The 23,649-nt window shown below is 36.8% G+C and overlaps 1 protein-coding gene across 1 annotated transcript in view; it reads right to left on the reverse strand.

Moving 5' to 3' along the window:
* dync2h1 (dynein cytoplasmic 2 heavy chain 1) overlaps positions 1 to 23,649 on the reverse strand; it is a 256,786-nt gene that overhangs the window by 195,310 nt on the left and 37,827 nt on the right. Inside the window, 8 exon segments of the mRNA XM_061919267.1 lie at positions 7,748 to 7,906; positions 14,673 to 14,843; positions 17,796 to 17,910; positions 17,995 to 18,150; positions 20,371 to 20,576; positions 20,643 to 20,792; positions 22,462 to 22,589; positions 22,668 to 22,783. Coding sequence (XP_061775251.1) covers positions 7,748 to 7,906; positions 14,673 to 14,843; positions 17,796 to 17,910; positions 17,995 to 18,150; positions 20,371 to 20,576; positions 20,643 to 20,792; positions 22,462 to 22,589; positions 22,668 to 22,783 — 1,201 coding nt within the window.

Raw genomic sequence — 23,649 nt, forward strand, 5'->3', positions numbered from 1 at the left:
CCCGAAAGATGACAGTCAAGCTTTACTATGGAACAGAGATGTCAAGCGAACACGGTTGGATTGGACCACACACACAAAGTACAGTGTATTATGCAGCGGTCATTTCGAAAGATCGTGTTTCAAAGAGAAGAGATGGGCATCGCCACTACCCGTCGACTGGTGCTGAAGAAAGGTGCGGGGCCGACCTTCAGGTTTGTACAGGTACGACCACATAATCTCACTAAAACACTAGATAGATAGATAGATGGATAGATAGATGGATAGTACTTTATTGATTCCTTCAGGAGAGTTCCTTCAGGAAAATTAAAATTCCAGCAGCAGTGTACAGAGTTGAGATCAATTTAAAGAAAAAAGTAAAAAGTAAATAATGGGGGTTTAAATGGAAACAAAATAGAGAAATATTACAAAAAGAATAAAAACAATGGGAATAACAATATAACAGTAAAATAGACTATAACAAGACAAAGTAGGCAGTAGTGACCATGTTATGAAAACGTATTGCACTGTTAATGTTTTGCATCCCCTGTCATCCTAATACCCCCCGTCTAGTAACACAATAAGCAGATAAGGGAGTTTCCATAATTATCCTAGTAAATGTGTCTAATAACATCTGAAATGCTCCCACTGACCTTGTCTTTTTTTTTTTTCCCTAATCCTTCACTCTCACTTTCCTCATCCACAAATCTTTCATCCTCGCTCAAATTAATGGGGAAATCGTGGCTTTCTCGGTCCAAATCACTCTCGCTACTGGTGGCTATGATTGTAAACAATGTTCAGATGTGAGGAGCTCCACAACCCGTGACGTCACGCGCACATCATCTACTACAAGGCTTTTTTTTTAGCGACCAAAACTTGCGACCTTTATCATCGATGTTCTCTACTAAATCCTTTCAGCAAAAATATGGCAATATGGCGAAATGATCAAGTATGACACATAGAATGGACCTGCTATCCCCGTTAAAATAAGAACATCTCATTTCAGTAGGCCTTAAATGGACATAACTTACTTTTTCCAAGCATGGAAGGAAGTAGCAGAATGAGTCGTTAACGCCAGCCAAGAATAATAAAAAAAAAAATTTAAAGGCGGATATTTATCCATGAAAATATGAAGAAGCTGCTGATGGTGTGTTTGACGGGGAAGCGACTGAAAGGAGATACCATAGAAGCCCACTTTTTAAGGTAAATACGATTCATGTCCAAATCGCAGTTTTTATTTATGCCAATTCTTAATTGATTCATCATTTTCAAGAATCAAAAATATTTATTTTGTTTGAATAACCTATTTTTGGATTAAAAACAGAAATAATTATTTTTTTATTATCATTATCGTTGATCCTTTCATGAATTTTTTATTTTTTAAATTTTTTTTAGTATAGTATTGTGAAGATTAGATTGTGCTGGAGTTGCTCAATTTTTTTATTACACTGATTAACATTGATTTTTGTAAAAAATATTTAAAATATTTTTTTTAGCCCAATGTGTACTCGTCATAAAGCCAAAATAAGCTTGTGTAACCTGTAACTAAAGATTTTATTTATAATTTATACACCAAATAACAAATAACAGGAATCGTGTTGTATTGAGAATCAATTTTGAATCGAATCGTCACTTTGAGAATCAAATTCTCCCCTCTAGTAAATACTGAACATTTTTATTACGTTACTTCATAAAAGTACTTTGTACTACATTACATTGCATTGTTTTATACCATAGTTTGTATTCAAATCAATCAATCAATCAATGTTTACTTATATGGCCCTAAATGGCGAGTGTCTCAAAGGGCGGCACAAGCCACAACATCCCACATCAAACACTTATTTGGAACACATCAGGGCGAGGAAAAACTCAACCCGATGAGATGACAATGAGAAACCTTGGAGGGGACCGCAGATGTAACAATGTTTGTTACTCTTTTTACAAGGCCAGTTACAAAACCAGTGAAGTTGGCACGTTGTGTAATTCGCAAATAAAAACAGAATACGATGATTTGCAAATCCTTTTCAACTTATATTCAATTGAATAGACTGCAAAGACAACGTATTTAATATTTGAACTGAGAAACGTTTTTCTTTTTTTTTCTGGGTGTTGTTGATAAATGGCTTTCGCTTTGCATAGTAGAGTTTAATTTGCACTCACAGATGTAGCGACCGACTGTAGTTACTGACAATGGTTTTCTGAAGTGTTCTTGAGCCCATGTGGTGATATCCTTTATACACCGATGTTGCTTTTTGCCTGAGGGATCGAAGGAGGGCATTCAATGTTGGTTTTCAGCCTTGCCGCTTATGTGCAGTGATTTCTCCAGATTCTCTGAACCCTTTTAATGATACTACGGACTGTAGCTGGTGACATCCCTAAATTCCTTGCAATAGCTTGTTGAGAAATGTTCTTAATTTGCTCAGGCATTTGTTGACAAAGTGGGGGACCCTCGCCCAGTCCTTGTTTGTGAATGAGTGAGCATTTCATTGAAGCTGCTTTTACACCCAGTCATGGCAGCCACCTGTTCTCAATTAGCCCGTCCACCTGTGGGATGTTCCAAATAAGCGTTTGATGAGCATTCATCAACTTTCTTAGTTTTTTTTGCCACTTGTGCCAGCTTTTTTGAAACATGTTGCAGGCATCAAATTCCAAATGAGCTAATATTTGCAAAAAATAACGTTTCTCAGTTTGAACGTTAAATATCTTGTCTTTGCAGTCTATACAATTGAATATAGGTTGGAAAGGATTATATATTATATATTATACGAGTATCTCGAGCGGTTGTGCAGCTTCTAACCAGAAAATTGTCAACGTGGTGCTTCCAGTCAGCAAGTAAGGCGCCGCTCTCTTAAATCCATTATTATATCTGCCGTCCCACAGAGGATTTTTTTTTTTTTTCAAAAGGCTGTAAATCAGATTTAAAATGATGTTGGATTAATAGCTCAATTTGCTCAAAGGTATTCTCATAAGGACATCCAGTAATGCAATACACTGTAAATCAAAATGGTTATTGCAAAGGTGTTCTGGAGGGATTTTTTTTTTTTTTTTTTGTGTCTAAAATCACTCCAAGGGTGCTTCAGGTTTGCATTTTAAGTGTCACAGAGAAAGAAAACAAGTAGGAATCCAGGATTTTACTGACAGTATGGATGGACATCATTGGACATATTCTATTATAAGGTTCCAAATCGATTAATGAGGATTCAATTTGATCTGCATTTAAATAATAAAAACATCTCAACTTTGTTAAAAACCCCAAAAATGACAAAATGTTATCTCTTTGTCCTAAACATGATGTCAAAATAATTGTATCAAAGTTATCACAAAACTTTGTGTTACATTGAGTTCAATCATTGTAATCCACAGGAATCCATCCATCCATCCATTTTCTACCGCTTATTCCCTTTCGGGGTCGCGGGGGGCGCTGGCGCCTATCCCAGCTACAATCGGGCGGAAGGCAGGGTACACCCTGGACAAGTCGCCACCTCATCGCAGGGCCAACACAGATAGACAGACAACTTTTTTTTTTAAATTAAAAAAAAGATTTGTTTTCCTTGTGAATTGTTTTAGGTGAAAAAAAATAAAAAAATTAGTACTTTCAAATAGTTTTTTTTTTTATTGAATATTTTTTTAAGGTTTTTTTTACTCATAAATTATTCTGTTTTAATTAAAAATGTTGTCAGAATAATTGTATCAAAGTTATCACAAAACTTTGTGTTACATTGAGTTCAGCTCAGCCTGCGAGAGGACAAAGGCTGTCTTTGATCTTACCAAGAAAAAGTATTGTAAAACTCCACTGTGTAGGATGGGAAGCAACATGAAGGTGTCGGTTTCTTTGATGTATTGTAATCCACAGGATATTTTTTTTTATTGAAAAAAATATTTGTTTTCCTTGAGAATTGTTTTAGGTGAAAAATTATAAAAAAAATAGTACTTTCAAATATATTTTTTTTTAATTGAATATTTTTTGTAATTTTTTTTTACTAATAAATTATTTTTTTTACTTATAAATTGTTTTAATTAAACATGTTGTCAGAATAATTGTATCAAAGTTATTCACAAAACTTTGTGTTACATTGAGTTCAGCTCACCATGCGGAGAGGACAAAGGCTGTCTTTGATCTTACAAAGCAAAAAGTATTGTAAAACTCCACTGTGTAGGATGGGAAGCGACATGAAGGTGTCGGTTTCTTTGATGTATTGTAATCCACAGGAATCTTTTTTTTTTTAATTGAAAAAAATATTTGTTTTCCTTGTGAAATGTTTTAGGTGAAAAATTATTTCTAAAAGTGTGTAATTTCAAATTGTTTTTTTTAATTGAATATATATATTTTTTTTTTTACTTGTGAATGGTTTTAATTAAACATGTTGTCAGAGTAATTGTATCAAAGTTATTCACAAAACTTTGTGTTACATTGAGTTCAGCTCACCCTGCGGAGAGGACAAAGGCTGTCTTTGATCTTACAAAGCAAAAAGCTTGTAAAACTCCACTGTGTAGGATGGGAAGCAACATGAAGGTGTCGGTTTCTTTGATGTATTGTAATCCACAGGAATCTTTTTTTTTTTAATTGAAAAAAATATGTATTTTCCTTGTGAGTTGTTTTAGGTGAAAAATAAAAAAAAATGTGTACTTTCAAATAGTTTTTTTAATTGATTTGTTTTACTTGCGAATTGTTTTAATTATAGAAAATTATTTTAGATTATTTATTTAAAATTTTTCTTTTTTTAATCGATACAGAATAGTTGCAAATAAGAATCGTGATTAATTCTTACTTCAACCAAAGAGTTTACGTTTTCAGCAGGTTTTTTTGTTTTGTTTTTTAGTTAGCAACATCCCTCGTTTAGCTTGGTTGGTAAAGTGGCCGTTCCAGCAACTTGAGGGTTCCAGGTTCGATCCCCGCTTCTGCCATCCTCATCTCTGCCGTTGTGTCCTTGGGCAAGACACTTGACCCACCTGCTCCCAGGGCCACCCACACTGCTTTAAATGTAACTTAGATATTGGGTTTCACTATGTAAAGCACTTTGAGTCACTGGAGAAAAAACGCGCTGTATAAATAAAATTCACGTCACTTCACTTCAAAGTTAAGGACTGATTTTGATTAAATACATTTTTTGTTAATATTCTCTCATAAATAATTCAAACCTTTTACAAAAAACATGATTTTAAATAGAGAATAGACCGTATTGTTGGAAACACGACAAAATGTGCTTGAATAAAACACGGCCGAGTGACTGCACTGCAAGCACAGATTCTTAGCAAGATCAAATACATCATGTCAAGGTTTTGATAAAGAATATTTAGGTTATATTTGTGCTTATCAGGCACTCGCTAGCTTGGATTCATTTTCTTCTCTTAAGTACTTATGAGGTTTAATATACAGGGAATTATGCATGAATCATGGGTAATAGACCCAGCTCATTACTTTACCTACAAAAATGACATTCCAGAAGATATACATTCAAATGACATATTTAGTAGAGGTGGGATTTATGGTTCTTTGAAGGATCTTTACCAGCCTTTCTTTTCAAAAGACTGCCTCTTTGTTATAGTTATCATTTTTTCAGTCAAGGAAAAAGCAGCGATAATACAAGATGTGGATCAGAATAATTGACATGTACACAAATATTACGCTACTGGTGATAATTATGCTGAAATATTGTCTAACATTTTATTTTGTAAGTGTCTTCAATGGTGGTGTCATATTCCCACGGTTTGACAGTGACATCACTAGTTTGAAATGTCCCTTTCTTAAAAAATTTGTTTCAAAAGAATAGTGGAAAAACGCAGAAGTAACACATATATATGTGTATGAAACTACAATAAAAAGTAGGACATGATACAAATGTGAATACACAATCGCACTAACCTACCTGGTGTGTGTGAGCTTCAACAATGTTTACTTCAGCACAATCAACCAGAAAAGTGAATTCAAATAAATGAATACAAACAATTAATAATAAAAGTAACCATGAAAAAAGTAAATATATAAATGCTGGTACGTTTCCTTTGACTCATTTTTCTTGTCAATGTCCCCATGTTGTATCTGCGTGTGCATAAAATACTGCAAATCGATTCTGATTGTTTACTCACAAACCCCGTTTCTAAATGAGTTGGGAAATTGTGTTGGATGTAAATATAAACAGAATACAATGATTTGCCAATCCTTTTCAACAAATATTCAGTTGAATGCACAACAAAGACAACATATTTGATGTTCAAACTGATAAACATAATTTTTTTTTGCAATTAATCATTAACTTAGAATTTCATGGCTGCAACATGTGCCAAAGTAGTTGGGAAAGGGCATGTTCACCACTGTGTTACATCACCTTTTCTTTTAACAACACTCAATAAACGTTTGGGAACTGAGGAAACTAATTGTTGAAGCTTTGAAAGTGGAATTCTTTACCATTCTTGTTTTATGCAAAGCTTTAGTCGAGCCAGGAAAGTACCCGCACTCTTTTTTCACGAAGCCACGCTGTTGTAACACGTGCTGAATGTGGCTTGGCATTGTCTTGCTGAAATAAGCAGGGGCGTCCATGAAAAAGACAGCACTTAGGTGGCAGCATATGTTGTTCCAAAACCTGTATGTACCTTTCAGTATTAATGGTGCCTTCACAGATGTGTAAGTTACCCATGCCTTGGCCACTAATGCACCTCCATACCATCACACATGCTGGCTTTTCAACTTTGGGTCGATAACAATCTGGATGGTTCGCTTCCCCCTTTGGTCAAATATTTCCAAAAACAATTTGAAATGTGGACTCGTCAGACCACAGAACACTTTTCTACTTAGCATCAGTCCATCTTAGATGATCTCGGGCCCAGAGAAGCCGGCGGCGTTTCTGGATGTTGTTGATGAATGGCTTTCGCTTTGCATAGTAGAGCTTTAACTTGCACTTACAGATGTAGCGACAAACTGTATTTAGTGACAGTGGTTTTCTGAAGTGTTCCTGAGCCCATGTGGTGATATCCTTTAGAGATTGATGTCGGTTTTTGATCCAGTGCATTCTGAGGGATGGAAGGTCACGGTCATTCAATGTTGGTTTCCGGCCATGCCGCTTACGTGGAGTGATTTCTCCAGATTCTCTGAACCTTTTGATGATATTATGGAGCGTAGATGTTGAAATCCCTAAATTTCTTGCAATTGCACTTTGAGAAAGGTTGTTCTTAAACTGTTTGACTATTTGCTCACGCAGTTGTGGACAAAGGGGTGTACCTCGCCCCATCCTTTCTTGTGAAAGACTGACCATTTTTTGGGAAGCTGTTTTTATACCCAATCATGGCACCCACCTGTTCCCAATTAGTCTGCACACCTGTGGGATGTTCCAAATAAGTGTTTGATGAGCATTCCTCAACTTAATCAGTATTTATTGCCATCTTTCCCAACTTCTTTGTCACGTATTGCTGGCATCAAATTCTAAAGTTAATGATTAGCAAAAAAAAAATAAAGTTTATGAGTTTGAACATCAAATATGTTGTCTTTGTAGCATATTTAACTGAATATGGGTTGAAAATGATTTGCAAATCATTGTATTCTGTTTATATTTACATCTAACTTAATTTCCCAAAGTCACATGGAAACGGGGTTTGTAAAAGAGCCGTTCAAAAGACTCGATTCACATTTCTAATAAACAGTGGGACATGTTCAGACCCTTCAGTCCAAATGTGCCTCCATCGTGCATACAGTGGCCACCTTTAATATGAGGTGATACTGTAATACTGGTGTGTATTACTTCATTGCAGTATTTCCAGTACTTGGGTGTGCATGTACCTGGCTGACGATATCCTTCCAGTCCTTGATGATGGTCAGAGTGCTGCCGCTGCTGCCGCTGTACTCCGTGAGGGTGAAGGTGGCCGCCGCGCCCCACAAGTCCAACTCTCTCAGGGCTTCTCGGATTGTCACCTCGGCCTGAGCGCGGCTGTTCAGATCCTACACACACAAAGCACACTTTTGAAGTCATTTTGATAGTAGGCTAATATAGACACTTACATCATGTGTTGCCTTCATTATAACACTTATATAAGACTTTAAAAGTCATTTTAGATAGTAGGCTAATATAGACACTTACATCATGTGTTGTCTTCATTATAACACTTATATAAGACTTTTAAAGTCATTTTGATAGTAGGCTAATATAGACACTTACATCATGTGTTGTCTTCATTATAACACTTATATAAGACTTTTAAAGTCATTTTGATAGTAGGCTAATATAGACACTTACGTCATTTGTTGCCTTCATTATAACACTTATATAAGACTTTTAAAGTCATTTTGATAGTAGGCTAATATAGACACTTACATCATGTGTTGTCTTCATTATAACACTTATATAAGACTTTAAAAGTCATTTTAGATAGTAGGCTAATATAGACACTTACGTCATTTGTTGCCTTCATTATAACACTTATATAAGACTTTTAAAGTCATTTTGATAGTAGGCTAATATAGACACTTACATCATGTGTTGTCTTCATTATAACACTTATATAAGACTTTAAAAGTCATTTTAGATAGTAGGCTAATATAGACACTTACGTCATTTGTTGCCTTCATTATAACACTTATATAAGACTTTTAAAGTCATTTTGATAGTAGGCTAATATAGACACTTACATCATGTGTTGTCTTCATTATAACACTTATATAAGACTTTTAAAGTCATTTTGCTACTAGGCTAATATAGACACTTACATAATGTGTTGTCTTCATTACAACACTTAAATAAGACTTTTAAAGTCATTTTGAAAGTAGGCTAATATAGACACTTACATTATGTGTTGTCTTCATTATAACACTTATATAAGACTTATTAGGTAATTTTGAGAGTAGGCTAATATAGACACTTACATCATGTGTTGTCTTCATTACAACACTTATATTAGACTTATTAGGTAATTTTGATAGTAGGCTAATATAGACACTTACATTATGTGTTGTCTTCATTATAACACTTATATAAGACTTATTAGGTAATTTTGATAGTAGGCTAATATAGACACTTACATCATGTGTTGTCTTCATTACAACACTTAAATAAGACTTTAAAGTCATTTTTATAGTAGGCTAACATAGACACTTACATCATGTGTTGCCTTCATTATAACACTTATATAAGACTTTAAAGTAATTTTGATAGTAGGCTAATACAGACACATCATATGTTGTCTTCATTATAACACTAATATAAGACTTTTAATGTAATTTTGATAGTAGGCTAATATAGACACTTGGATCACGTGTTGTCTTCATTATAACACTTATATAAGACTTTTTAAGTCATTTTGATAGTAGGCTAATATAGACACTTACATCATGTGTTGCCTTCATTATAACACTTACATAAGACTTTTTAAGTCATTTTGATAGTAGGCTAATATAGACACTTACATCATGTGTTGTCTTCATTATAACACTTATATAAGACTTTTAAAGTCATTTTGATAGTAGGCTAATATAGACACTTACATCATGTGTTGTCTTTATTATAACACTTATGTAAGACTTTTTAAGTCATTTTGATAGTAGGCTAATATAGACGTTAATATAGATGTTGTCTTCATTATAACACTTATATAAGACTTTTAAAGTCATTTTGATAGTAGGCTAATATAGACACTTACATCATGTGTTGTCTTTATTATAACACTTATGTAAGACTTTTTAAGTCATTTTGATAGTAGGCTAATATAGACACTTACATTGTGTGTTGTCTTTATTATAACACTTATGTAAGACTTTTTAAGTCATTTTGATAGTAGGCTAATATAGACACTTACATCATGTGTTGTCTTCATTATAACACTTATATAAGACTTTTAAAGTCATTTTGATAGTAGGCTAATATAGACACTTACATTGTGTGTTGTCTTCATTATAACACTTATATAAGACTTTTAAAGTCATTTTGATAGTAGGCTAATATAGACACTTTGTGTGTTGTCTTCATTATAACACTTATATAAGACTTTTAAGGTCATTTTGATAGTAGGCTAATATAGACACTTACATCATGTGTTGTCTTCATTATAACACTTATATAAGACTTTTAAAGTCATTTTAATAGTGGGCTAATATAGACACTTACATCATGTGTTGTCTTCATTATAACACTTATATAAGACTTTTAAAGTCATTTTGATAGTAGGCTAATATAGACACTTACATCATGTGTTGTCTTCATTATAACACTTATATTAGACTTTTAAAGTCATTTTGATAGTAGGCTAATATAGACACTTACATCATGTGTTGTCTTCATTATAACACTTATAAAAGACTTTTAAAGTCATTTTGATAGTAGGCTAATATAGACACTTACATCATGTGTTGTCTTCATTATAACACTTATATTAGACTTTTAAAGTCATTTTGATAGTAGGCTAATATAGACACTTACATCATGTGTTGTCTTCATTATAACACTTATAAAAGACTTTTAAAGTCATTTTGATAGTAGGCTAATATAGACACTTACATCATGTGTTGTCTTCATTATAACACTTATATAAGACTTTTGAAGTCATGTTGATAGTAGGCTAATATAGACACTTACATCATGTGTTGTCTTCATTATAACACTTACATAAGACTTTTAAAGTCATTTTGATAGTAGGCTAATATAGACACTTACATTGTGTGTTGTCTTCATTATAACACTTATATTAGACTTTTAAAGTCATTTTGATAGTAGGCTAATATAGACACTTACATCATGTGTTGTCTTCATTATAACACTTATAAAAGACTTTTAAAGTCATTTTGATAGTAGGCTAATATAGACACATCATGTGTTGTCTTCATTATAACACTTATATAAGACTTTTAAAGTCATTTTGATAGTAGGCTGATATAGACACTTACATCATGTGTTGTCTTCATTATAACACTTATATTAGACTTTTAAAGTCATTTTGATAGTAGGCTAATATAGACACTTACATCATGTGTTGTCTTCATTATAACACTTATATAAGACTTTAAAGTCATTTTGATAGTAGGCTAATATAGACACTTACATCATGTGTTGTCTTCATTATAACATTTACATAAGACTTTTAAAGTCATTTTGATAGTAGGCTAATATAGACACTTACATCATGTATTGTCTTCATTATAACACTTATATAATACTTTTAAAGTCATTTTGATAGTAGGCTAATATAGACACTTACATCATGTATTGTCTTCATTATAACACTTATATAATACTTTTAAAGTCATTTTGATAGTAGGCTAATATAGCTAATATAGACACTTACATCATGTGTTGCCTTCATTATAACATTTATATAAGACTTTAAAGTCATTTTGATAGTAGGCTAATATAGTTGTACAGACACTTACATCATGTGTTGCCTTCATTATAACACTTATACAAGACTTTTGAAGTCATTTTGATAGTAGGCTAATATAGCTAATGTAGACACTTACATCGTAGATTGTCTTCATTATAACACTTATATAAGACTTTAGTCATTTTGATAGTAGGCCAATATAGACACTTACATCATGTGTTGCCTTCATTATAAAACTTATATAAGACTTTTATTTTTTGCGGCTCAAGACAGAATTGTGTTTTGTAGTTTTGATCCAACGTGGCTCTTTCAACAGTGTGGGTTGCCGACCCAAGTGCTGAAGTGTAGTCACTGGCCAGGCCAGGACAACATTGTCAACGGCCTTGCATGGATAATTAAAGGTTAGAAGAGAAGAAAATAAACAACATCAGACACATTAGAGAGCATGAGGGGGAGGCGAGAGGGACTATTAACATCTCAGTTCTTGCCATGAACCGGTGTGACATTTGTTTTTAAATTTACCAACAAAATATTCTGCTGTGATTATTTCATTTGAGGTGACCTTTTAAAGGATATGCAACTCTGCATGACATGAAGAAGTTACAGTACTAGTACTCATGTACTTTGTACACCACTTCAAATTGAAGCTGGTAAGCAAGGCCGGTAACTAATGGGAGTGGAGCTGGACTCTGGCGGTGTGTCAGAGGGAAGAAAAACTCCCAGCCGTTATGGACAACACCTCCACCCCACTACACTAAGACCTGTGCAGAGAACCAGCACATTCAGTGGAAGACTCAGACTCCCAAAATGCACCACGGAACGACACAGGAAGTCCTTTATACCGACAGCCATCACACCGTATAATACATATCTTCCTTTTTGACTGGACTTGAATGTATATTAGACTGTATTTATATTATTCACATGTGAATAATGCTGTATAATAGACTGTATTTATATTATTCACGTGTGAATAATGCTGTATAATAGGCTGTATTTATATTATTCATGTGTGAATAATGCTGTATAATAGGCTGTATTTATGTTATTCACATGTAAATAATGCTGTATAATAGACTGTGTTTATGTTATTTACATGTGAATAATGCTGTAAAATAGACTGTATATATTTTTTTTCACATGTGAATAATGATGTATAATAGACTGTGTTTATATTATTCACGTGTGAATAATGCTGTAAAAAGGCTATTTTTATGTTATTCACGTGTAAATAATGCTGTATAATAGACTGTATTTATATTATTCACATGTGAATAATGCTGTATAATAGACTGTATTTATATTATTCACATGTGAATAATGCTGTATAATAGGCTGTATTTATGTACTTCACATGTGAATAATGCTGTATAATAGACTGTATTTATATTATTTACATGTCCATAATGCTGTATAATAGACTGTATTTATATTATTCACATGTGAGTAATGCTGTATAATAGACTGTATTTATATTATTCACATGTGAATAATGCTGTATAATAGACTGTATTTATGTTATTCACATTTGAATAATGTTGTATAATAGATTGTATTTAAATTATTCACATGTGAATAATGCTGTATAATAGACTGTATATTTTTTTTTTCACATGTGAATAATGCTGTATAATAGGCTGTATTTATATTATTCACGTGTGAATAATGCTGTATAATAGGCTGTATTTATGTTATTCACATGTAAATAATGCTGTATAATAGACTGTGTTTATGTTATTTACATGTGAATAATGCTGTAAAATAGACTGTATATATTTTTTTTCACATGTGAATAATGATGTATAATAGACTGTGTTTATATTATTCACGTGTGAATAATGCTGTAAAAAGGCTATTTTTATGTTATTCACGTGTAAATAATGCTGTATAATAGACTGTATTTATATTATTCACATGTGAATAATGCTGTATAATAGACTGTATTTATATTATTCACATGTGAATAATGCTGTATAATAGGCTGTATTTATGTACTTCACATGTGAATAATGCTGTATAATAGACTGTATTTATATTATTTACATGTCCATAATGCTGTATAATAGACTGTATTTATATTATTCACATGTGAGTAATGCTGTATAATAGACTGTATTTATATTATTCACATGTGAATAATGCTGTATAATAGACTGTATTTATGTTATTCACATTTGAATAATGTTGTATAATAGATTGTATTTAAATTATTCACATGTGAATAATGCTGTATAATAGACTGTATATTTTTTTTTTCACATGTGAATAATGCTGTATAATAGGCTGTATTTATATTATTCACGTGTGAATAATGCTGTATAATAGGCTGTATTTATGTTATTCACATGTAAATAATGCTGTATAATAGACTGTGTTTATGTTATTTACATGTGAATAATGCTGTAAAATAGACTGTATATATTTTTTTTCACATGTGAATAATGATGTATAATAGACTGTGTTTATATTATTCACGTGTGAATAATGCTGTAAAAAGGCTATTTTTATGTTATTCACGTGTAAATAATGCTGTATAATAGACTGTATTTATATTATTCACATGTGAATAATGCTGTATAATAGGCTATATTTAGGTTATTCACATATGAATAATGCTGTATAATAGACTGTATTTATATTATTTACATGTGAATAATGCTGTATAATAGACTGTATTTATGTTATTCACATTTGAATAATGTTGTATAATAGATTGTATTTAAATTATTCACATGTGAATAATGCTGTATAATAGACTGTATATATTTTTTTTCGCATGTGAATAATGCTGTATACTAGACTGTATTTATGTTATTCACATGTGAATAATGCTGTATAATAGACTGTATTTATATCATTCACATGTGAGTAATGCTGTATAATAGACTGTATTTATATTACTCACATGTGAATAATGCTGTATAACAGACTGTATTTATATTATTCATATGTGAATAATGCTGTATAATAGACTATTTATACTATTCACATGCAGAAAATACCAATTTTGTATTGTTTATTGTGAGCAAACTGTGGTGCTGAATTTCCCCCAGGGATCATTAAGTACTTTCTATTCTATTCTAGGATTTTTGTGAGGCAGAAAATGTGACGTGACGCTTGTGATTATATTATGCTGGTCTATACCGCCCTCTAGTGTCGCTATCACTTACTGCAATAACAATAGCAATAAAAGCACTGTTTGGTCTCATTAAATATTCTTTCATCCTAACTAGGCATTTGTAACAATACAACAGTAACATACAGTCGTGTGTGTGTGTGTGTGTGTGTGTGTGTGTGTGTGTGTGTGTGTGTGTGTGTGTGTGTGTGTGTGTGTGTGTGTGTGTGTGTGTGTGTGTGTGTGTGTGTGTGAGAGTGTGTGTGTGTGGGGGTTTGTGTACCTTCAGCTCCAAGGCCTTCGCCAGAATGTTATCTGACACGGCAAGCAGGTCATTAAAGCTGAGCTTCTCTAAAGTCATCCCTCTTGGAAGGCCCAGCAGGCGGAACATGTCCAACCAGTGGTCCTGGGACAGGTGTTCCCCGCGCACATACTTCAGCACCGGGACGATGTTCTGAACACACAATAAAAATACAATTTTTACATTTTTTAAACCCAGCAAATACACTAAAAAGGTGTTATATTGTTTCTGCTATGGTGCCCTCTTTTGGACAAGTGCAGTCAGTGCAGGTGCTGCAAGGTCCTTCAATTCTGAGGCTTTTTAGTGCCGTTCAGTCTTCGAACCATCTGTAGCGTTAATACTCGAGTAGATTCTTGATTTAAGTTTTACAATATAACTAAACCAATTCTTGCTCACTAAACCATCCCATGTGCGACGTCTGTAGGAGTCTTTTCATGCGTACTTGTACGTGCTATTGTAATGTAAACAAGCTAGCGTTGTTAGCATTAGCTAATACGCTAACGCATTTATGAGTGTCTGTGTTAGTATTATTAACTTACGATGGCATTCTTTTTGTATTGTTGCGGTTTCAAAAATTCCTCAGTAAATTCACCAAAACGTCACCGTGGAGTTATTGAGTCTGTTTAGCTGATTGGAGAGCTAGCTTTGATTGATTGATTGAAACTTTTATTAGTAGATAGCACAGTACAATACATATTCCGTACAATTGACCACTAAATAAGTATTTCAACTTGTTTAAGTCGGGGTCCATGTTAATCAATTCATGGTAGCTTGCGCAGGTAGCGGGTCTATGACCATGACCTCTGTTTTGTTTGATCACCCGTTTTACTGCCCTGTTACAGACACCGTTTGGAAACAATTAAGGTATGTAAATAAACATTTATGGAATATTTCTTTGTAAATAACTAATTTAACAATGTATATATCTGCGACTTATAGTCTGGTGCGGCTAATACAAACCCCGTTTCCATAGAGATGGGAAATTGTGTTAGATGTAAATATAAACAGAATACAATGATTTGCAAATACTTTTCAACCCATATTCAGTTGAATATGCTACAAAGACAACATATTTGATGTTCAAACTCATAAACTATTTTTTTGTGTGCAAATAATAATTAACTTTAGAATTTGATGCCAGCAACACGTGACAAAGAAGTTGGGAAAGGTGGCAATAACTACTGATAAAGTTGAGGAATGCTCATCAAACACTTATTTGGAACATCCCACAGGTGTGCAGGCTAATTGGGAACAGGTGGGTGCCATGATTGGGTATAAAAACAGCTTCTCAAACACTGCTCAGTCTTTCACAAGAAAGGATGGGGCGAGGTACACCCCTTTGTCCACAACTGCGTGAGCAAATAGTCAAAAAGTTTAAGAACAACCTTTCTCAAAGTGCAATTGCAAGAAATTTAGGGATTTCAACATCTACGCTCCATAATATCATCAAAAGGTTCAGAGAATCTGGAGAAATCACTCCACGTAAGCGGCATGGCCGGAAACCAGCATTGAATGACCATCACCTTCGATCCCTCAGACGGCACTGTATCAAAAACCTACATCAATCTCTAAAGGATATCACCACATGGGCTCAGGAACACTTCAGAAAACCACTGTCACTAAATAATGTTTGTCGCTACATCTGTAAATGCAAGTTAAAGCTCTACTATGCAAAGCGAAAGCCCTTTATCAACAACATCCAGAAACGCCGTCCGCTTCTCTGGGCCCGAGATCATCTAAGATGGACTGATGCAAAGTAGAAAAGTGTTCTGTGGTCTGACGAGTCCACATTTCAAATTGTTTTTGGAAATATTCGACGTTGTGTCATCTGGACCAAAGGGGAAGCAAACCATCCAGACTGTTATCGACACAAAGTTGAAAAGCCAGCATGTGTGATGGTATGGGGGTGCATTAGTGCCCAAGGCATGGGTAACTTACACATCTGTGAAGGCACCATTAATGCTGAAAGGTACATACAGGTTTTGGAACAACATATGCTGCCATCTAAGCGCCGTCTTTTTCATGGACGCCCCTGCTTATTTCAGCAAGACAATGCCAAGCCACATTCAGCACGCGTTCCAACAGCGTGGCTTCGTAAAAAAAAAAAAAGAGTGCGGGTACTTTCCTGGCCCGCTTGCATTCCAGACCTGTCTCCCATGGAAAATGTGTGGCGCATTATGAAGCGTAAAATACGACAGCGGAGACCCCGGACTGTTGAAGGACTGAAGCTCTACATAAAACAAGAATGGGAAAGAATTCCACTTTCAAAGCTTCAGCAATTAGTTTCCTCAGTTCCCAAAGGTTTATTGAGTGTTGTTAAAAGAAAAGGTGATGTAACACAGTGGTGAACATGCCCTTTCCCAACTACTTTGGCACGTGTTGCAGACATGAAATTCTAAGTTAATTATTATTTGCAAAAAAATAAAAATAAAGTTAATGAGTTTGAACATGGGCTTCACGGTGGCAGAGGGGTTAGTGCGTCTGCCTCACAATACGAAGGTCCTGCAGTCCTGGGTTCAAATCCAGGCCCGGGATCTTTCTGTGTGGAGTTTGCATGTCCTCCCCGTGAATGCGTGGGTTCCCTCCGGGTACTCCGGCTTCCTCCCACTTCCAAAGACATGCACCTGGGGATAGGTTGATTGGCAACACTAAATGGTCCCTAGTGTGTGAATGTTGTCTGTCTATCTGTGTTGGCCCTGCGATGAGGTGGCGACTTGTCCAGGGTGTACCCCGCCTTCCGCCCGATTGTAGCTGAGATAGGCGCCAGCGCCCCCCGCGACCCCAAAAGGGAATAAGCGGTAGAAAATGGATGGATGGATGGAGTTTGAACATCAAATATGTTGTCTTTGTAGCATATTCAACTGAATATGGGTTGAAAATGATTTGCAAATCATTGTATTCTGTTTATATTTACATCTAACACAATTTCCCAACTCAAATGGAAACGGGGTTTGTATATGGAAAAAAATGTTTTCCTTGGTTCAGTGGGTGCGGCTTATAGTCCGGACAATATAGTACAATCACCAACTTTACGTTTATAGTTGATAGATTGTGAAAGCGCAGTATCTACAAAACCTACCAGGCCTCTTCAACCGTGCTGTGTACCTTGTATTTGTCCACCTCTTCCTGCAATTTAACAGAAATTGCTGTGGGCTGCTCCAACTTCCTGAGCTTGTCCTGCCACGTAAAAAGAAACTCCTCAAACAAGTAAGTCTTGCTCCTGTAAAACAGAAAAAGATCAAGTATGTCAAACCAGCAGAAAGGGTCAGAAGTTGGAGTCTCTTGTTTCTGGTTTGGTCGTCACCTGAATGAGATCCAGTCCTCCTGAGCCTTCTCTGTGAACCCTTGGTACCACTCCTCGTACAGACCCCACATCTGGCTGTACTCCTCCATGTCTTGTCTCGTCTCTTCAGCCAGAGGGAACGTTGCAGCCTCCAGGTCGAAGTAGGCACAGTCTTCCCTGAGGGGAAGAGAGCCATGCATAGAATCATGCTCTATGTTGGTGTTTTTCAACCTTTTCTGAGCCAGGGCACATTTTTTTTCATTGAAAACATCTCGAGGCACACCACCAGCAGAAAACATTAAAAAATGAAATTTAGCATGCAGATATAGACAATAATAAGTTCTTCTCGCAAGTGTTGGATATGACTTTAAAGTATAACAGGCATGCATCACTATAGCTCTTGTCTCAAAGTAGGTGTACTGTCACCACCTGTCACATCACGCCGTGACTTATTTGGACTTTTTTGGGGGGTTTTCTGTGTGTAGCGTTTTACTTCTTGTCTTGCGCTCCTATTTAGTTGTTGATTGTCATGTACGGATGCACTTTGTGGACGCCGTCTGCTGCTCCACACGCTGTAAGTGTCAAAGTTATTTGTTGACAAACCCCAAGATGCAGAGACGGAGGCAGGCATGGAGTGAGAAAACATGATTTAATATAAATAATAGAACAAGAACAAACAAAAGGGTACTAACACAAAGCGCGCACGAGGCGGATAATCAAACAAAAGGAGCTAGCCTGGGAGCTAGAAAATAACAAACAGGAGCTTAGCGTGGAAGCTTAGCGTGGAAGCTTAGCGTGGAAGCTAGCGGGTAGCGAACAGGCAAACAGAAGTCGTACTTGTATAATGAAAAATAAAACGGAAGCAGGGAACAAAAAACAGAAAGCTACAAACATCAACCGAATATAGCTTACCGCTACGCTGCAAAGACAAGGTACGACACGACAGGAGCGACATGTGGCAACGACAATGATCCAGCACTGACTGGAAGACAAAGTGGGTACAAATAGGAGCGGGCTGATTGACTACAGGTGTGGCCAGGTGCCAGTCAGTCGCAGATGAGGTGACAACAGCACACAGGGAGACAAACAGGAAGCTGAACGAAAATAAGAGCACTTGACAGGAACTAAAGACAGGAGATAATAAACACAGGAGAAACAAAGACAAATGCAGAGGAGGAAACAAAGACATAGACAAACTGTCAGGGGAAAGCCTGACAGTAAGTCTTTGCTGTCGTCCTGCATTCTCTTTTTGTTCAGTTCAGTTTTAGCTTCGTTTTGCATAGCCATCCCCATACTTGCCAACTTTGAGACCTCCGATTTCGGGAGGTGGGGGTCGTGGCCGGGGGTGGGGCGGGGGCGTGGTTATGGGCGGGGCGGGGCGTGGTTGGGGGCGTGGTTAAGAGGGGAGGGGTATATTTACAGCTAGATTCACCAAGTCAAGTATTTCATACATATATATACATATATATATATATATATATATATATATATATGAGATAAATACTTGAATTTTAGTGTTCATTTCTTTACACATTTACACACACAACACTCATCCACTCATTAAGTTAAGGGTTGAATTGTCCATCCTTGTTTTTCTAACCATATGCATTTACATTAGATGGCAGTATTGTCCTGTTTAAGAGTGTCACAACATTGCTGTTTACGGCAGACGAACTGCTTTACGGTAGACGAAAACGTGACTGCTGTCGTTGTGTGTTGTTACCGCGCTGGGAGGACGTTAATGAAACTGCCTAACAATGAACCCACATAAGAAACCAAGAACTCGCCCTCGATCTTTCTACAGTTATAACGTCATTGGGCAGACACGCTGTTTATATTGTGGGAAAGCGGACGTGAAAACAGGCTGTCGACACGTCACTCAGGTCTGCATGGAGCTGGAGGGGGCGTGGCCTCAAGCTCTGCCTGAATTTCGGGAGAAAATTTGTCCAGGGAAGTTTTCGGGCGAGGCGCTGAATTTCGGGAGTCTCCCAGAAAATCCGGGAGGGTTGGTAAGTATGGCCATCCCTAAGCTCCAATGCCATTTCTTAGCAGCACTTTTCTTTTGTTTATTTTTGGTTTAAGCATTAGACACCTTTTTACCTGCACCCTGCCTCCCGCTGCCGTCCGCATATTGTGATCACGACAAAACCATGTTCCTGACACCTACAACGCATTTAGCTACCACCTACTGATATGGAAGAGTATTACACGGTTACTCTGCCCATCTCTAGACACCACAGACACTCAACAACAACACATCATTCACAGACTATCATTACTAGTTTGCAAAAAATATTTTTAACCCAATCAGGTGAAATTACGGCACACCAGACAATATCTCACAGTACACTAGTGTGCCGCAGCACAGTGGTATAACCCAGCAAAAGAACTCCTTACATGAGTTTGTTGCGCACTAACTCCAGCTCCTGGAACTCTTGCTGCTTGTCCTTGATGATCTGAAGACTGGCAAGGAGGGCGGCGCGGTCGCCGGTCTCAAACATCTCGTCTTTGGGCTTCAGCTGGTCCCAGCGGGCCTTGAAGCGCTCCAAGTCTGCCCTGTAGGCGTTGATGCGGTCGGTGGTGTGACTCCGCATCACCTCCACCTGTAGATGGGGTTGGCGTGGGGAATATCAAAGACAGGTAACCAGAAGTACGTGCAGTTGTGATACCTGATCTTTGATCATCAGCTGATGGCTCTCCATGACGAGCTCCAGTTTGTCCCACCTGGCCCTCAGGGGGGAGAGCGAGTCCACGCCCGCCCCAGACACCACACGCAGCAAACGGTTCTTCTCCTCCAGCGACTTGAACTGAGGTAGGATCTAGTCATAGATCATAGTTTTTCCCATCATGCTTTGTAATGGATCTAGGTACTGCCAATTATGGCCAAAGTAATAATTAAGATTATTGTTATCAATATTTAAATCAGGATTACTGATTGTTAGGTAAAGCAGTGTTGGGGTGTGAAAGTAATGCCATATACATATATATATATATATATATATATATATATATATATCGGATCGGTGCGGCGTCTTCAGTAATGCGGACGTTGTATCGATCCGTTGTGGTGAAGAAGGAGCTGAGCCGGAAGGCAAAGCTCTCAATTTACCGGTCGATCTACGTTCCCATCCTCACCTATGGTCATGAGCTTTGGGTCATGACCGAAAGGATAAGATCGCGGGTACAAGCGGCCCAAATGAGTTTGGGTCTCTCCCTTAGAGATAGGGTGAGAAGCTCTGCCATCCGGGAGGAACTCAAAGTAAAGCCGCTGCTCCTCCACATGGAGAGGAGCCAGATGAGGTGGTTCGGGCATCTGGTCAGGATGCCACCCGAACGCCTCCCTAGGGAGGTGTTTAGGGCACGTCCAACCGGTAGGAGGCCACGGGGAAGACCCAGGACACGTTGGGAAGACTATGTCTCCCGGCTGGCCTGGGAACGCCTCGGGATCCCCCGGGAAGAGCTAGACGAAGTGGCTGGGGAGAGGGAAGTCTGGGTTTGCCTGCTTAGGCTGTTGCCCCCGCGACCCGACCTCGGATAAGCGGAAGATGATGGATAGATGGATATATATATATATATATATATATATATATATATGTCTTGATTGGATTATCCGGAGAATAGTGCTCGATACCGTGGTAGAGCGCAATATGTAGGTGTGGGAAAAAATCACAAGACTACTTCATCTCTACAGATCTGTTTCATGAGGGGTTCCCTCAATCATCAGGAGATATATATATATATATATATATATATATATATATATATATATATATATATATATATATATATATATATATATATATATATATATATATATATATATATAATTACATACACATACACATATATATATATATAGACATATATATGTATACACATGTTTTATTATATACATATTTTTTGCATTATATTTTATTTATATTTTTTAGTATTCAACAGGGAAGTGTTTTAATTTTGGATTAAAATCGTTAAAAGTCCCCCTTAAGTCCAACCCATTAGGTTTCCTGTATTCTATCATTGTAAATTAAATTGTATTTCCAAAATGTACACATTTCCAACAAATGGCCAATTACAATAGTGAATTGAAGTGAAGTGAATTATATTTATATAGCGCTTTTCTCAAGTGACTCAAAGCACTTTACATAGTGACACCCAATATCTAAGTTACATTTAAAGCAGTGTGGGTGGCACTGGGAGCAGGTGGGTAAAGTGTCTTGCCCAAGGACACAACGGCAGTAACTAGGATGGCACAAGCGGGAATCGAACCTGCAACCCTCAAGTTGCTGGCACGGCCACTCTACCAACCGAGCTATGCCACCCCACCCCCAATAAAATTACTGTTTTTAATAGTGGGTGTGTTGAGCAATTTGCATTTTTCTTGTGCTAGTTGATTGCAACTACTGTAGTTTATAGATATTAATAAACTGAATGTACACTGAGTTGAATAGTTTGAAATGTAAATAAAAATGTCATGTTGTTCTTTCTTACCTCAGGTTTGCGGACAAGTATCTGGTTGTATTTGCCACTGGAGGCCCCTATCTCCTCGATGTTTTCTGGCCGTGTGGACAAGGTGTCCATGGACTCGGACACAAAGGTGTCTATGGCCTGCATGTGGCCTTAAAGGAGGCGGGGCCAGGCAACATGAATGATGCAGTTGTTGATGAAAAAGTGAAAAGGTGTTTAATTGTGCTGACCTTGTATGGACTTCCTGAGCGACATGAGCAGCAGGTCAAAGAGCTGCTGGATCAGTCCATCGATGGCCGCTTTTAGAGGCTCACAGTTGACTGTGATGCAGTCCACCTTCTCCTGGCTGGAAAATGCAAGCAACATTGTGTTAGAATATTTCCTGTTCCTGCTCCATAACTACATTTTTAAAAAGGGTAATTATTGTCGGGATGTCCCGAGGCCGACACCGATATCAGCACGAGTTATACTTGCATTGTATTGTAGTGTAAAATGTTACAACGGCTTTGATGGAGTGAAATGAGGCAGACAGAGAACAATGGCAGCTATAAAAAAGAACAACCTATTCATCAATAACCATCTGGAATGGACTTATGCTCTTTTTTAAATTGAAGTGGAGTGGGAATGGCCACAATGAATCATTAAATCGGTGCAGTAAGTTGTAAAGTGTTCACCACAGTGTGTGTGTAACGTGTTCACCACAGTGTGTGTCTAACGTGGTCACCACAGTGTGTGTGTAAGATGTTCACCAGTGTGTGTGTAACGTGGTCACCACAGTGTGTGTGTAACATGTTCACCACAGTGTTTGTAACGTGTTCACTACAGTGTGTGTGTACGTGTTCACCACAGTGTGTGTCTAACGTGTTCACCACAGTGTGTGTGTGTAACATGTTCGCCACAGTGTGTGTGTAACGTGTTCACCACAGTGTGTGTGTAACATGTTCACCACAGTGTGTGTGTGTAACATGTTCGCCACAGTGTGTGTGTAACATGTTCACCACAGTGTGTGTGTAACGTGGTCACCACAGTGTGTGTGTAACATGTTCACCACAGTGTGTGTGTAACATGTTCACCACAGTGTCTGTGTAACGCGGTCACCACAGTGTGTGTGTAACATGTTCACCAGTGTTTGTAACGTGTTCACTACAGTGTGTGTGTAACGTGTTCACCACAGTGTGTGTCTAACGTGTTCACCACAGTGTGTGTGTAACG

Source organism: Nerophis ophidion, linkage group LG13 (genome assembly GCF_033978795.1).
Source record: "Nerophis ophidion isolate RoL-2023_Sa linkage group LG13, RoL_Noph_v1.0, whole genome shotgun sequence".
In the NCBI taxonomy this organism is placed as follows: Eukaryota; Metazoa; Chordata; class Actinopteri; order Syngnathiformes; family Syngnathidae; genus Nerophis; species Nerophis ophidion.